Source organism: Passer montanus, unplaced genomic scaffold (assembly GCF_014805655.1).
Source record: "Passer montanus isolate IOZ18808 unplaced genomic scaffold, ASM1480565v1 scaffold98, whole genome shotgun sequence".
In the NCBI taxonomy this organism is placed as follows: Eukaryota; Metazoa; Chordata; class Aves; order Passeriformes; family Passeridae; genus Passer; species Passer montanus.
In genome coordinates this window covers 1,890,810-1,907,776 of record NW_024375256.1, presented here as the reverse complement: position 1 = coordinate 1,907,776, position 16,967 = coordinate 1,890,810, and the positions used below count along the sequence as shown (strand labels likewise).

At 41.2% G+C, this 16,967-nt stretch overlaps 1 protein-coding gene across 2 annotated transcripts in view; it reads left to right on the top strand.

Moving 5' to 3' along the window:
• Positions 1-2,300: 2,300 nt before the first annotated feature.
• The window catches only part of LOC120496276 (BTG3 associated nuclear protein), a 101,181-nt gene continuing 86,514 nt past the window's right edge, over positions 2,301-16,967 (top strand). For both annotated transcript variants that reach the window (XM_039696562.1, XM_039696563.1), the window contains exons 1-3: positions 2,301-2,437; positions 3,247-3,341; positions 4,522-4,721. In XM_039696562.1, coding sequence (XP_039552496.1) covers positions 2,368-2,437; positions 3,247-3,341; positions 4,522-4,721 — 365 coding nt within the window. In that variant the 5' untranslated portion in view covers positions 2,301-2,367. The remainder of the gene's footprint in view (positions 2,438-3,246; positions 3,342-4,521; positions 4,722-16,967) is intronic.

Here is a 16,967-nt window from a genome sequence, read left to right as displayed (position 1 = left end):
TCCTCCCCATCCCCTCTCCCAGACAGGGGCAAAGTGACCATAAAATATTCCTGTGTTGATCCAACTTCCATGTGCTGCTTGGGGAGGAGAAGTGGGCACGTTCCTTGGCCCTGCTGTGCTTTATCCCCAGCTTCCTGGCTTTCTGTTAATATTTCTTTTTTATAACTGAAAATTTGTTCCTGGGAATAGTTCAGCACTGGTGGCTCGGTGCCAATGTACATACACTTAATTTAGATTTAATGGGGACTAGAGTTTCAGACAGGAGGTGGAAAAAAGGGGGAATATAGAGCAAATTTCAAGAAAAAGAGTGTTTTACGTGAGGAAACGCTGGTAAATACTTCACTGAGTAAAGTACATGGAAACCATCATGGCAAAGTTAGTCTGAATTTGTTGACTGAAGCTTTTGGAAGCTGATAAACTCCTCTAACTCTCATCATGTTGAATTTTATCAGGCTTTCCCCCTTGGTTCTAAAGCAAGGTCAGCCCACTGGTAAAATTTACTGTTAGAAATGGAAATGGTGAATTTGGGAGAGGGACTCTTTATTCAAGGTGTGAGAACTGCAGTGGCTGCAGCTTCCTTGGATGTTGCTTTCCTAATCCCCAGGCTTCACAACAAATTTATTTGTCATTTTGTTTGCATTTATTTATTTCCCCTTTATGTTTTGATCCAGGATGGCAGCAGAAGGGAATTTTGTCCTGACTTTGGAAAGGCAGAATTGTGGCTGATTTCTTCCAAGTTGTGTCTGACTTAGTGAAATTGGAATAAAATTCATTTAAATGGAAATAAATACTGGTGTTATGAACACACATTTCTCTGTAGGTGCTGTGGCTGCTCTGCCAGTTGTAGGTTGGTGGTTGTGTCCTTGTTTCAAGGCTCTGGGACAGAATATTTGGGTATTCCTGAGGTGAAGATGAACACTTTCAGCCTATGGTCCCTGAAAGTTGGACAGTTGGTGCTGGAAACAGGAAATCATTTGAAAAAAAGGTTGAATTTAGTGATTTTTTAAATTTAATTTTGAATGCACATGGTTGGATCGTTGAGTTGTCTGTGCAGGGCCAGGGGTTGGATGATCCATTTGGGTCCCTTCAAACTCAGGATTTTTTGTGCTAAATATGTGAAGTATTCAAGTGGATTTATACATTTATTACATTTAATTGTAATACAATTATTGCAATTCCTTCAGAGGAGAAATTTGGTGCTATGAGTGGTTTCAATGCAACTTGTGCAGCATCAGTGAGTCCTGTCATAACCAAGTAAATTACAGTGACTCCTGTAAATAATAAGCTTTTTAACATTCTAATTGTTCTAATTTGGCCTTTTTTAGTGCTTGCAGTGGTGGATGTGTCCCCTGAAGCCGAGGGCAGGGCTCTCCTGTGTGACAGGATGGAACAGCACAGCTGCTTTGTTCTGCTCAGCCTGGCTGGGCACCAGGACTTCTCAGAAATGGCAAATTTCACTTGCCAAAATGGCATCCACAAGCACGGAAGGACTGCCAGGGTTTTTGGGCTTGCTGCCACGCTCTGTGCTGGCCCAAAAGTCTTTCACCATGAGCAGAATTTCAAGTGACTCAGTGCTGGCAGTGCTGGTATTTTGGGTAAACAGTTTGGAGATGTGGGGAGGCCTCCTCAGAATCCTTCTCTAGGTTTTGTTGCTCTCCTAAAAATTTATCCTCTCCATGTCTGACCTGATGGATTTCTTGGGCTCAAGTGGAAGAGGAAAATCATTGTGCATAGTTGGATTTGATTCCATGTCCGTGTTAATGGATGAATTATCATTTCCATCAGTAAATCTCCATTTATCTCTCCAGTGTTTTTTACGCCAGGTTAAAAAAGGAAAAAAAAAAATAAAAATCCACTGATCTGTTGGTATTCTTTGTCCAGCCCTTTGTACAATGGGAGAAAGCACAGCTAGGAGAGACTGCAGTGATTCTGTTTCAATTTTACAAGTTAAGGTTTCTCTTTAAAACACTAATAAATAACCTGGGCTGAGAATTCCAGGCGAGCAAGGCTCTGGTGTGGAGTGGAGCTTTGTGAGCTGTGAGAGTGTGAACCTGAAAGTTCTCCTTCTCCCTGGGAATGTGCAGGGAGAGCAAGGAAAGCTTCAGCTCCTGGGGCAGGGAGGTTCCTCCTGGGGGTGCTGCAGGAGCTGAGCTGTGGATGCCACTGCATCATCCCTCGGAGCTTGGTCATTTCTCTGAGAAATGAATTTTTGATAAAAGTAGAATGAAAAACAGAAGGCCTAGATGCTGTCTGAGATGGTTCACAAATATTAACCCTGTCCTTGCTGTTTTGCAGGAGTGCATGCCTGGGCCAGCTCTGCCCTGGGGAGCTGCAGTGGTGCCTGAGGGGTTTTGCTGCAGGTTCTGAATGATGTCAGAGCAGGATTTGGCAGATGTGGTTCAGATTGCTGTGGAGGACCTGACTCCTGATAATCCAGGTAGGAAGAGATTTCCAGCAGTGCCCATTAACTGGAAATCACTGTTGAGCTTTTCTTTAAAGTACAAACCAGGGTTTTGTTCCAAAAGGTGCTTTTGAACCCCATGTCCTATGATTTCCAGAGCTTCACTTGTACCTCCAAACCCTTTAGATCAGATTTTTTTCTTTTTATTTCACTTTTCTCTTTATTGCCTGTTTGTTTTTTGTGCAGGGATAGACTAACCCCAAAAACAATGAAATATTCCTGCAGTCTTGGTTTTTTCCATGGTTTAGGCTTTTCCTCCAATGGAAGCTGTTCTCCATCCATTAGAAATTGTTTTATGTGTAAGACACTTCGTCTCATCCATTATTAAAATTCTTTGGACAGTCAAATTGAAAAACACTTCTGAAAGCAAATATTTGGATATCACTTGCTCAGAAATTGACTTCCTGAATGAAAATATATTGAGGTGTTGGTCCTCTGTGGCTATTGCAAGTAAGAACAGTAATGGAAGTGAGAGACGTGGGCCAAAAAACTGCTTTTCTGATACAAAATGGAAAAGTTACTCAGAAATGATCCCAAAGAGTTGGAGAAGAAGCTGGGACCTGCCAGTCCTTCAAAAGTCTTTGCTCAGCTTGGTAGAGGAACTCAAACCTGGTCCCATCACCACTGTCAGACGTTTGAGAGAAACCCAGAGCAAGTGTCAAAGAGCACATTAAGTATCTTAATTAAATTTACATGCTTTTGTGTTCTCCACTTACTGTGTTTTTAATTTGAGCTTTGTCCCCTCAAGCTCTAAACTCTGGCAATGTTTTTTTTTCCCTTTGCAGTTGTGTTGGAGAACCATGAGGTGGCAGATGATGATGTGGAACCTGCCCTGAAACGTCAGAGGATAGAAATCAACTGCCAGGATCCCTCTATTAAGGTTATTTCATGCTCTTTCCTGGATTTCGTTTTAATACAAATTAAGTTTAGGGGAAGTTATTACAATAACATAAAATAAACTGTTTATACGTAATACTGGAATTATTCTGGTAGGTACTTGTGCATTTTTGGGCATAAATTTTAAAATCTGAATAATTGTCTCATTTTCCAGTGTAGAATTAGTAGCAAGAATTTCAAATGCAATATAAATATCACCAGAATTAATTCCACTGTCCCAAAACTTCAGTACTGGGACATTTTTTGATTAAAGTTGACCAAAAAGTTGAACTTGAGGATGTATTTGTGTTACAATTTGTAGATACTTTCAGCACGTTTGAAGTTATTATTTGAAGCTAACAGCATTCTCCTGATAGATAATTCACATTTCATTCTGGCTCAGGAGTTCAGAAGTCACCCTGCTGTGCTTTAGGGTTGGTTTTTGCCCTGGAGTGTGAGTACCTGATGAGTATTTCAGTGCCACAGACACTGTCCTGTGTAGTTCTGTATTTTTGGGGTGATCCCAGGAGCTGGAGCTGTGTGGAGGAGGGGTTTGGGGTGCTCAGTGACTGCAGGGCCACAAGATGGCACAGCTGCTGTTTGCAAAGCACACAGAGAGCAGCTCTTCCCTCTAATGGCCTGTTTTCCCAGGAGAACCCAAGTGGAATATGTTTTCTTTTCAAAAAGATTGCTTAGCAAAACAGATTTTATTTATTTGCTTTTCTTGATTTGCTGTTCAGCAGAAAGCTGAAGTGACTGACATTAATTGTCTCTGAGATTTTTTGTGTTGATACAATTTCCACTGCAATTTATCTGTTTGGGCAGGAAAAAAACTTGCTAACTTTATCCAGGAGGATGCATCCAGAGATTTATAATCCTTTTGTTTTCACATGTGGACTGCAAGGCTTTGGCAAGCCATTAGAAATGATTTTGCAGTGGATGAAATCATCCTGACAAAGTGCTTAGGTGAAAATGGCTTTGGCTGGGCTGCTTTTGGCTCCCAAATAAAGATCTGGAAGAATGTGAGCCTGCTGAAACGCTCCTGGATGTCATCAGGGGTGGATTTTGTCACTAGACAGGCTGTGAGTTCCTTTAGGATTGCTGCCCAGTCACGTTTCCCCGGAGCTTCCTCAGGAGTGGGGATAAACTGGGAGCACTCAACGCGGCTTCTTCTCCCTCCCCAGTCGTTCCTGTACTCCATCAACCAGACCATATGCCTGAGGCTGGACAGCATCGAGGCCAAGCTGCTGGCCCTGGAGGCCACCTGCAAATCCCTGGAGGAGAAGCTGGACCTGGTGATGAACAAGCAGCACAGCCCCATCCAGGTGCCCATGGTGGCCGGGTCCCCGCTGGGCGCCACCCAGACCTGCAATAAAGTCCGATGGTAAGGACACAGCACTGCCCACTGCCCTAAAACCCCCAAATCCAGGAGCTGGCCGTTTCCTCCTCCCTCTGCAGCTGGCAAGAGGCTGCTGGTGGAGGTAGAGTTCATTTTTCTTCTTGAGGGTAATTTTTGTAGCAGTTTGGTGGTGTTGCTCAGAAGCAGACGCTGGTCCAGGGACAGTTTGCAGCTCTCCCCACTTTTCATCCTGACTTTAACCAGACTCCTTCATCCATCCCCTGGAAAAGCCTCAGCAGCTCTTTCAGACAGGTTTTTGAGACTTGCTCTGCTTTTATTTATAGCTGTTTTGACTTAATGAGTTCATCATCATTCTAATTGCTTCTCATTTTACTTCTCTTCACCAGAAGTACAATGGACTGTGTTTTATGAGCTTGTTTGCTAAAGAATCCTGCTAGAAAAATATCTGTGCTTATTTTGGAGTTAGAAGCTGGAGATGGAAAATCTGTTGAATAATCTAATGCACTTTGCTGAAAGAGCAGGCTTGACCTGCAGTCCCTTTGTGTCTCACTCCCCTAATGTGGTTTTAAATACCTAAATCTTGATGTGTCTGTCATCTTATCATCGAGGTGATCCCAGCCAGAGAAATCTGCTTAACAAAAGACTCTTTTCTCCAACACTTCTTCCTCCTTTTTCATTTTTTTATAGCTGGAAAACACTTCATAGTGCTCTGAATAACTACTTTTTACTCTCCATTACAAAGGTGTGCAGGCATTTAATTTTTCTTTTAAGCAGGTGCTGTGTCTGCTTTTACCTCAGCTTCTGAGGGCTTCATACACTGAAAAGATAAATTATGGCTGCATTGTGTAATAACAGAAACAAAGTACATGCAATAAGGACTTGGATCACAGAGGAAGCAACCAGAGTTTTACACCAGGGCTTTTGCTAAATACTCTTTTCTCAATAATTGTTTCTTCAAGAACCTTCTTGAAATATGGGCTGAATTTTTCTCTTGTTAATTTAGAGATCTTCAACTTCTTGTGCACGAGCTGAACTTTTTGCTGTGATTTGTGCACAAAAGGCTTCAGAAACCTTTTCAGGAACCCACGGCCCCTGTGGGACCCTATTAATTCATGCTCAGTGAATGCTTTCCTCTGTAAATTGTACTGGTTTGAGTTTCTGAAGGAATTTGTCAGACCTGAGCTGCTTGGTTTGGTTTGATTTGTTTTTAAATCTCTACAACCATCAGAAATCTGTCCTGGCTGTTGATAGTGCTTCATCTTTTGGTTTAGGTTACAGATTTTTGCTGACAGCTCCTCAGCCAGTCTGACCATCATTTAGATGGAAGTCTTGAAGAAAGCAGGAATCTCTGCCCCAAATATTTGTTGCTGTTGGTCTGAAGTTGCACATTATCAGAGGTGTGATGCCAGGAGAGCACTGAGGGCTTTTTGTTCTGGAGCAGACTGTGGCCTGTGGGACTCGAGAGAAAATAGGGCTGGATGTTGAATTTGGCACTGGGGACACTCCATTTGCACAGGGACAGAATGTTTTCCTGAATTCCCTGTCTTTTATCCTTAAATCCCTTTATCACTTGTTGATTGTTTCCAATTAAAGGCTGTTCCATTGTACCTTCTGTGTCCTTCCCTCATCTCCATCCATCACAGAAGGCAGAGCTTCCTTCCCTAAGTTTGGGTTAGGGATTTTCAGATTCTCCACAGGAATGGGATTCTCAGCCTCCTTCTCCTCCTCCTGCCACCAAACTCGTGCTGGGTTTGCTGCTGTAACCAAAAGTTGTGGTTATTAAAGGCTGTCTGGGAATATGATGCTGCACTGGCAGGACAGCAGCTCTTGGAAAATAAAATGGGAATAAATCCAGTAAATACCTTGGGATCCTGGCTGAGAATTGGGCCTGTGGGAATCCATGAGCTGGGGGTGCTGGTGCGTGGGGGGCTGGCCTTGATTCTGCCCCTCAGGTGAGACCCCACCTGCAGAGCTGCCCCAGCACAGGAGGGACCTGGAGCTGCTGGACAGAGCCCAGAGGAGGCACCAGGATGAGCAGAGGATGGAGCAGAAAGCTGGCAGAGCTGGGAATGTTCACCTGCAGAGGAGAGGAGAAGCTTTGGGGTGACCTCCCTGTGGCCTTGCAGGACCTGAAAGAGCTGCAGGAAAGATGGAGAAGGACTTTGGACACGAGTTGGAGGGACAGGACACAGGGAATGGCTCCACTGCCAGAGGGCAGGCCTAGCTGGGATACTGGGAAGGAATTGTTCCCTGGGAGGATGGGAGGCCCTGGCACAGATTCCCAGAGGAGCTGTGGCTGCCCCTGTGTGGGCAGAGTTTGGGTGATGGATGGGGCTGGCCCAGCCCCATCCCAGGGCACAGCTGTGAGCAGCACTGAGAGCAGCGAGCCAGGAGTGCCCAGGGGTGCCCAGGAGCAGAGGGCACACAGGGCATGGACGTGAGGGGATGAAAGGCTGGGCTGCAGGACAGCAGGAGCAGATGCTGGCAGCCTTCTGAAGGGACAGGATGTCACACTCTAGGGGCAGGCACCTGAACCCTTCTGGTGAGGTGTGGTCATACTGTGTATGGGGGAATGCTTAAATCATTCTGAAATTATGTGCTGTGACACCCCTGGAAGTGCCCAAGGCCAGGCTGGAGGTGTTCAGCTGTAAATGGAGGAAATCCAGAGGTAAATGGAGGAAATGCAGAGGTAAATGGAGGAAATCCAGAGGTAAAAGGAGCTCAGGTGTTTTCCTGGTCTTTCCTGTTTTTTTGGTTTTTTTTTTTTTGCTACAGGTGAATAAAAGGAGCTCAGGTGTTTTCCTGGTCTTTCCTGTTTTTTTGGTTTTTTTTTTCGCTACAGGTGAGATAGAGACCACAAGCATCTGTTTCTGTTCCACATGCATTTGTGGTTAATTGACAACAAGTATAGAGATAAAAACATTTATATTTTTGTCTTTAATGAGAGTGGGACGGTAGTAAATGGAACTGTAGATTAATTGCACTCAATTAATGAGACAAAATCCATCCTGGTGTCCTTGAACAAAACTCATTGGGGGTTGAACATCGGCTAATTAATGTGGCTAATTAATCCTCAGATGCAATTTTGTACCAGATGGGATGTTTGAATGTGCTGTATTTTTGTAGGTGTGGATCACTGAAATGTTTGTTTTACCATTGAATTTAATCAGGAGAACAATTGAATTGAATTTGGAGAACAAGGCTTGGCCACCCCCTTTGCAATGTGCCATTTGGCAAAGCCTTCCTTGGCTCCACATCCCCCAAATTCCAGAGCTGTGGTTCTGCTCGTTGTTTCCTTGTTTAAAAGTGGGTTTGGGGTCAAATAATGCAAAATTGAGAGTTGAAATGATCTCAAATGAGGTTGTAAAGCAGAGGATGTGGTGTGGAATGAATTGTAGGGGGACTGTTCTAAATTTAGTAAAAATACTATTGCTCCTGCATAAAACCTTTAGGAAAACAAACAAACCTGAAGAAATATAATCAAGGTATTGGTGTATAAACCCTAAAATAGCTGGAATTCTATTTTTTAAATTTATATATATCTATATATTTATTCTGTCTGTGAGTTACAAACCCCTTGGCCAACCTAATTGCATTTTTATCAGGAGGATTTTTACTGATTATAATAAACTATCCCACTATGCTAATCCAGACTTTTAGAAGAAATAATAATTCCTCAGCCCTTATCAGTGAGCAGTGGCTGCTGAGTCTCTTCCCTGTGTTCACTGCAGTTGATATTATAACTCATTAGGAGATGTAAACCACTTTATATCCTTTTATTTCACTCAGTGATAAATAAATTAACATTGGGAACCTTCAGGATTTTTGCTGGTTTTAACTCAATTTAAGAGCTAATTGTTCCTTCTTGGAATTGCTTCTGAAGACCCTGAATTTGCAGGAAGATTTTAATTGATTTATTTGGGAACAAAGCATGGATTGAGGAGCAGAGGATCAGGCAGGGTGAAAGGTTTCTTTTCAAGGTGCTGGTCCATGAATCAGCCTGGAAAAACATTTCCCTGGAAGCTGATTCAGCCCTGGAGACAACTCAGCAGTGCCTGGGGCTGAGGGGAGTCAGAGTCAGAAATTCGGGGTGAGCTGGCAGGGTTTGCTTTGGAATTCTGCAGCAATCCAGGTTTCTTTCCCCTTGGCCTTTCCTGGGGCTCCACTCAGCAGCAAATGTGCAAACAGTGAATTCTGGGAGGCCTGGACATGACCACAGCTGGACTTCTGTCCTTGCTGGGGTGGAGGAATGGGATGGAGGAATTCCCAACCTTCCCCTGGCTGTCAGCAGTCTCTGGAGCAAACGTTTGTTTGGAATTCCATTAATAACTGCAAACAATTTTTTGGAATATTTGAGTGCTGGGGTCACAGCTGGGATTCTCCCAGGTAGAATTCTGGGGGTGTTTTCCTGAAGGATTGAGGAGGAAGGGGCTGCAGGAAAATGGCACAATTGTTTGGGGTCTGTTCTCACCACGTTCATTTTGGTTACACTCCCAGTGGGGAAAGAGAGTCAATATTGACAATGAGAAAATCATCATTAACGCTTCATGAATTAAAAAATTCTGTTTGCAACCACAAGATTTTTAAAGAGTACAGAAGTGGAAGCAAAATTTGGATATTTTTGAATTAAATAATTTGATAAAGTGAAATTTCAGTTTAGGGGGTGAGAATTTGAATGGTTTTTCATAATTTCATGAATTGGGCCACAAAAGTGTTGCTTTTCCAGCCTTTTGAGTCCCCTGTTTTCAGTTCTGATAAAGAGATCAAAGGGGTTTCCAGACATCATTTGTGTATGAACACTCTGTTTTCAGGTTGAGTTTGTGAATTGCTTTCTGTGGTTTTGTACTTGAAGGAAGTCAGTGTTTGTCACCTTTGTGTCAGCACTGAGCAGTGTTTCAGCCTGCAGGAATTGTGCCTTGGGATGTGTGGTGAAAACCCCAAATTCCTTCTTGAGGTGTAGTAGAGAAGTTTCTCTGAAAATTACAGTTCTGTCCTGCATTCAAAAATTGAGTTTATAAACAGAACCAGTGAAATAAAGGCATTGTTAGATTATCTGTCAGCTCCTCTTTCTTTATCCAGAGTTCTGTTGTTTCTTTGGCTGTGGAATTAAAAAATAAAAAAAAGCCTCCCAAAACCTGACATCTTTAATTCCTTGGAAAACATGACAGTGCTTTCTAAAATCTCCTAATTTGTCAACAAAACTTGTCAGCCTCAACCTCTTGAGGTTCAATTTTATTTTGTCTTCCTGCCCACGTGGGTTTCATGGAGAAGATTTCTGTGATCCGTTTGATTTATCAATGACACAAGTTGATTATTGAAAATAAGTTGATTATTGAAAATAAGGGCTGGGATGTTTATGAATTCCAAATTCGCCCAGGATTAGGAGGAAGTGGCATCTTGCATTAATCAGATCCCACAGCAGAGCTCTTGTGGAATTTCACATTCCAGGAGCGTTGCACTCAGATATTGGGGAGCCCAGGAATTTGCTGATAAATTGGGAGGCAATGTCTGACTTGCAGCGTTTCAGGGGAGAGGGAAAGGTCAGTTATGGACCAAAACCAACAATTTACCATCATCCTTTCAGCTGGGTTTTGCAGAGTTCAGTAATTCCTGCATGGATGGCGTGGAATTAATTTATAAAACTTTTCAGACTGACCAAGAGTTGAACTGTGGATTCCTTCTCCCCACTGCAGTTTTTCTAAAGTTAATGGTTTCTGATGAAATATCATTTCTGAGAGTCCAATAATTCAGCTGAGAGCTGAGCAAGTAGCAGCTGATGATTTAGGGCTGAGGAAAGGATGGAAAAATGTGGTTTGGATCTTTTTAATTGCACTGGTGCTGTTTCAAATGTGCCTGTCAGGCTTAAACCACCAAAATGAACTTTTACAAAGAGGTGGTTTTGAATTCTTAAAGAGAATTCACTCTGAAAATCAGATTTTACATCCTAAAGCTCCTTCAGGTTTCAGATGAGTTACCAGGTGTGATATTTTACTTTTTTGCTAGGAAATTGGGCATTTTCTGTGTTAACTTAGCTCAGGATAAATGTGCAACCCTTTGGTTTGGGAGGTTTGCAGGATTGCTGTTCACTCTCAGCCACATTGGATAAGCAGTTTATTTATTGCCACTCAGCTGAAACACTTGCTTTGGGTCAGAGACCTCAGGGAATCCTTTTGGTTCCATTTAAAATCAACATCCTTTCATTGTAAGGGTTTCTGGGAAGGGAAAAAAAGAGAAATACATGGGAATCAAACAGGATTTGGGTTTAGGCACAGATTAGGGGGGCATTTCCCACTCTAATTACTGTCTAAGAACATTTAAAATCAATTATAACACATTAAAATGTGGGTTAAGCTTGCCAAATCCCATCGATGAGATGAATTCCAGGGAAAGCAGAACATTGAATTCCATGGCTCCATGAGCACAGCCAGGATTATTTATTGTTATTATTATTATTATTATTATTATTATTATTATTATTATTATTATTATTATTATTATTATTATTATTATTATTATTATTATTATTATTATTATTATTATTATTATTATTATTATTATTATTATTATTATTATTATTATTATTATTATTATTATTATTATTATTATTAAATATATGACACTAAATATATTAACAATATTAATATTACTACTATATAATAATTTTATATATATATATATATACACACATATAATCTGTTATTATTATTTCAGGAATAAATGGAAAGGTGCAGGAAGTGGAATTTTTGTAGGGCTCAGTTTTGTTTTCTGCCTAAACAATTAAAAAATTATTATATTTAATAAAAGGGGAAAGCAGAACATTGAATTCCATGGCTCCATGAGCACAGCCAGGATTATTTATTGCGATTATTATTATTATTATTATTATTATTTAACACTAATTATATTAACAATATTAACATTACTACTATATAATAATTATATATATATATATATAATTTATTATTATTCCAGGAATAGATGGAAAGGTGCAGGAAGTGGAATTTGGTTCAGGCCAAGTGCCTTTGTAGGGCTCAATTTTGTTTTCTGCCTAAACAATTAAAAATTATTATATTTAATAAAAATGGGCAGGTTTTTACCTCATGGATGTTGGAAAATGGGAATTTCTTTAGTGAAACTCTACAAATCTTTATCAGTGTGAAGAAGAGCACTGGGTTGTGAAAGCCTGTGTTACACAAAATATATTTAATTTATCAAGCAGACAATAAACAGAAGGGGGCAGAAAAGCCTTATTTATCCTTTTGGGTTCCAGCCTGGCAGAATTTAAATATTTTGAATGGTACAATCACTGGGAATTTGAAAATCCAGCAGTAAAGGCAGACCTGGGAACTTTTCCTGTAGGTTGGGGAGTTAATTCTGCCAGTGCAAGAAAATGAATGAAGAGGAGAGCAGGGAATCACTAATTGATTCCAGGGAATCAATTAGTGATTAAAGAAACAAAGTTTGGAAATTTAGGGATTTAGGTGGTGTCCCAGGATAATTTGTGTCCCACTTTAGAGCAGTTTAAAACACCAGTAATCCTTTTTAAAAATCCAAAAACTACCAGTCTTGCTTTTGGCAAATCATGTAATAATTGATATTTAGTAATTTAAAGCACTCAAGTTTGAAAAAATAAATAATTTATTTCTTTCAGAGGGTTTGGAGGGCTCCAGTTTTACTTGAAGCAGGGTGGAAGGGAGGGATTCCCAAGGATGAGCCACCCCAAAAGGTTGGAATTGCTGATCCTGGAGGTCTTTGCACCCTTGGTGGCTCCAGAACCTCCCCCAGATCTCGCTGAGGTTGGAGCCCCTGTTCCATCTGCTTTCCTTGGCAGCAGCTGCCACTTAACTGCTGCATTTCCACCTCTAAAAACCCCTAAAACCCCTTGGAATGCTTTTCCAAACAGCATTCCCCCCCTTTTTTAGGAACTGTACATTTTTGCATATCTTGAGCTCCATCTCTTTGTTCCACGAGCAGGAAATCTGCTCCCAATAACTCCTGAAATTGTGTTTTTCATACCAAGGGAAGAGCAGGATTTCTTTAGGGTGCCCTCAGGGGATCTGGAAATTTAAGATTTAATCCCTAATTTCATTCCAAGCATCCTTGGAATGGCTGGAAAATGTCTGTGGTGGTGGCAAGGGCACAGAGCTGGCTGGGAACTTGGAAAAGCAGAATTACCTGGTGGGAATTATTTACAAACCCCCCAGAAAGGACTCAGGGGTTTTTACAGGAACCTGATATTGTATTTATTTGTTACCCGGTGATCTGTGAGGCTTCACTTCCTGTAATTAATATCTTGAAATCCAATGTATGGATTTCAAAATATTAATTATGGAGCACTGCCTCCTCCACCCCCAAGATTTTAGTGCTTAAATCTAAATTTAATTCAGTGCTTAAATCAGGCTTCTGCTGATACCAGAATTTGTCAGAAAATCAGGAAAATCATCTCAAAGTAACTAATTGTGTAATGAAGGATTCCAAGTCTTCCCTCCTGATTGAAACTGTGTTTTCTAAACATCCAGAATTTCTATTTTAATCAATAATTTCTCTCCTGGAACCTGCTGAGGATCAGGGCAGCTGCCTCATTTCCCAGTGAGCACAATCTCCACGTGCTGCAGTGCTGCTCCTTATCTGGCTCAGGAAGTTAAGGCTCAAAGAAGGGTAATAACTGTAAATTTCTTCCCAGACTGGCTGAAAACAAGATATCTCTGCTGTTGTATTTTTATGAGTACATTTATCTTCAAAAAGGGTGGTATTGACCTGCTGCTTATGGCATGACCCGGCCTTTTCTTGGCCATAATCAAAAGTAGAAGATTGATAATTAATGTAATTTCTGGCATTTTTCAGTCCTGGTTATGTCACATGTTGCTTGGATGGGTTTTTCCCCAATTTTTTTCCCTCTTCCTTTTTTTTTCTATTTTAAAAAGTTTTTTCTGATTTTTTTTTTAATTTTAAAAATTATTTTTCTATTTTTTCCCCTATTTATTGTGCTTTTTTGCTATTTTTAAAAAGTTTTCTTGGAGAGTTTTTTCCTTTTTTTTGCTATTTGTCCTTGTTTTGTGTATTTCTTAGAGGCAAAACATTCCTTGTACCCTGTGTCACCACACTTAATTTTTATGGTTTCAGCAGTGTTCAAAATGAGAGATTTTTGTTGTATTTTCTTTAAACCAAGATCTAAAATAATTTGTGTCCCCATCAAGGTGGTGGAAAATCCTTGGAGGAATTGGGAACAGGAGGGTTTGAGTTGATGAACTCCTTGGAAATGGGTGTTGTCATTTTGGAATTTGGTCTTCCAGGTGTGTTCAGCTTTTCTTAGAGTACAATAATCCCCAGGAGAGTTTAACAGCTTTAAAAATTGGATTAAAATTAATTTAAAAAAAAAAATTAAATTAATCTTAAAGCTGGTAATTGATGTTTTCCTGCCTCCAGCCAACCAGAGGCTCCTCTGTAGCTAAAGATGGATTTTGTAACTTGGAAAATCTCGGATTTGTACTGAGTTGAGTTGAAAATTCTGTGTTGACTGTGTTTAAATTGTTTGGATAAAGCATCATTTGCTTTATCTTTCATTCTAAATTGCTCCCAGGCCTCCCAGCTCTCAGCTCCAGGAGTTTTTCCAGCCCTGCCTGGTGGATTTTGGCTTGTCCTGCTCCTGGGGTGTCTGCTCTGGGGGATGTCCAGAATCCAAAGAGAATTTTTAATCCTCAGCTCACTGAAATGATGGATGCCTCTGCTGCTTTTTTGGCACTTGCCTGTGCCTGGACCACGAATTTGGGAATTTAAATTGGAATTGTTGAGGTGCCTGTGCACAGTGTGCTTGCTGACAGGTTTGTTCATTTGGGGGCATCACCCCAAAGCCATTTCAGGGATTCTGTGCCAGTTTGTGGCTTTGCTGCAGTGGCAGATCCTGGGTGGCTTCTCTCTCCTTTTTGGAGAGGGATCCTTAACTCTGCCAGCAGCAGGCAAAGGAAGCAGGTGGCCATCAGGAGGAAGGAGCATTGGGACATTATCTTCCTAAATAATGATGAAAAGATGTAAAAAGGGGCTGTTGTTAAGGATGGACACGAGTGTTAGTGAAAGATAAACCAGGGATAAAATAAGGAAACCAGCACATTGTACAACAATATTTGGTATATTTAGATTTTCTCCCTGCTAGGGATAATTGTGATATTCCTCCACACATGAACTGTACATTTAAATTTTAGTTTGAACTGGGAAATACCAGAGTTCAAGGGCTGTTTTCCAGCCTGGCTTTCCTTTAGGCTGGAGAGTTTTCCAGCAGGAATTGCAGCTCCTCTTCCCATTAATGCTTCTCCATGAGCTGCTCCATGGGAGTGAGGACAAAGGGAAGAAGCTGCCTGCAAATCTCACTCCTAGTCATTTGCAGTTTTTTAGAGAAACACTTTTGATCCTCATGGAAAAGAGAAATGTCAGTTCATTCCTTCTGCCTTGATTTTTCTTTCTCTCCAAATGGAAAGCTCAGCTGGGAAGAGAGGAGAGGATGGTCCTGGCATTGCCAGAAGTTCTTTTCTGTCTCTGGCTGCACTCTGGGTGATTGGCAGGTTATTGGCAATGGAACCCCAGCCTTTAAGATGAATGATCAGATCTGACTCACACATTTTCCATACTGAAAATGACCTTTGGCAGCAATTTCCTTATGCAAAATATAGACTGGCCTTTTGTATTAAAAAAAAAAAATCAGAGGCTGAATACGCAATCATTGGTTGGCATGTTTATTTTTTAGGAATATTTTCACCTGTAATTTGACAGCTTATTCAGTAAACTGCATTAAAAAAATCCCAAATATCTGCAGGTTGCATGCATTTAATTTTTTTTGAGAGAATTGTGTCCAAGAAGAGGCAAATTGCTGCTCCAGTCTCTCCAAGTCCTAATGCTTGTGGGGAAAAGAATATGTGAGCACAAATGGAAAGTTCTGGGGCCTGTGCAGTCACTCTGGGTCTGTGAAACTCCCCCTGACCCCTGGAATATTTTCCTTCCATCTTCCCCCTGAGTACTGGCAGCACTCAAAATTGCTTCCATTGGGGTCTGAGGGAATATCCAAAGCTTTCCTCCTCCTCCTCCTCCTTTGTGTTCTCTGTGTTTTAGTACAGAAGGAATGGTTAAAGCTGTTTCATCTTCAGCAGAGGTGGAGAGATTGAAGAAAGGAATTGGAATAATCCAAGGTTGCACTTGGCTGTAATGAATTTTAATGGTCTTTTGTCAGCTTGGCCCAATACTTTGATTTTATGTAGAATTCCATTTTTTATTTAGTGTCTATTCATCAGATTTCTAAATAAATCTGAAAACAGGGACTGCAATATCTCACAGGGAAGCAAATGCTTTATCACCCTCCACAAGTCCCTGCCAGGAGGGTGCAGCCAGGTGGAAATTGGGCTCTGCTCCCAGGGAGCAGGGACAGGACGAGAGGGAGCAGCCTCAGGCTGCTCCTGGGGAGGTCCAGGTTGGACATCAGGAAGAATTTCAAGCATAAAAATGAACATTCCTAAAGCAAAGCAACCCCCCCCAATTCCTTATTTTATGCCAATTTTTAGTGCTAAGGCTTTTATTTTTTTCTTCAGATACAAACTTAATAAGAGCACAATGGTAAGGACTTTCTAAATGTAATTTTATTGCATTTATCTCTCCAGTTGAAATTAATTATTCAGAGTCTTCATTAAAAAGAAGCTTTGGTAAGTGACATTTTAAACAGGCCTTCAGAAGTGATTGCAAGGGAGATGCTGATAAAGAACAGTGTCTGAAAGGAAGTGTAAAATACTTGAACATTTTCAACTGGGATGTGAGAACTTGCAGGGCAGCTGTTTGGATAATTTGGGAATGTAATGAGCACACACACGATGCTGCTGGCCTGGGAGCTGCCAGCACTGCCACTTCTCCCTGTTTTATCAAGTGTTTGGGTGGGTTTTTAAATGTTTGGTGCAGAGAAAAGAGATAGAAATTGTCTTTTTTTCAAAAATAAAAATTTATGGATTTTTTCCCTTGAACAGGTGACTGGGAGTGCCCTAAATCCTGATTCTCCAGAGAATAACAGGAAAGCAACAGAAACCCCCATTTGTTTCTGAAATCTGAGCTCCAATGCACATGAGGGGCTTTGGCAGAGTCTGCCCTTGCCTGGGATGAGCCAAAATCTCCCAGCTCTGCCCAGGGGTGCCTGGATTCCCTGAGGAATCCCAGCTGTTTTCAGCAGCACATGCAGTCCCTGGCAGGGGGAGGCAGGGCATTGCAGCTTGGGCCTTTTGGAGCCAAAAAATCCGGGGT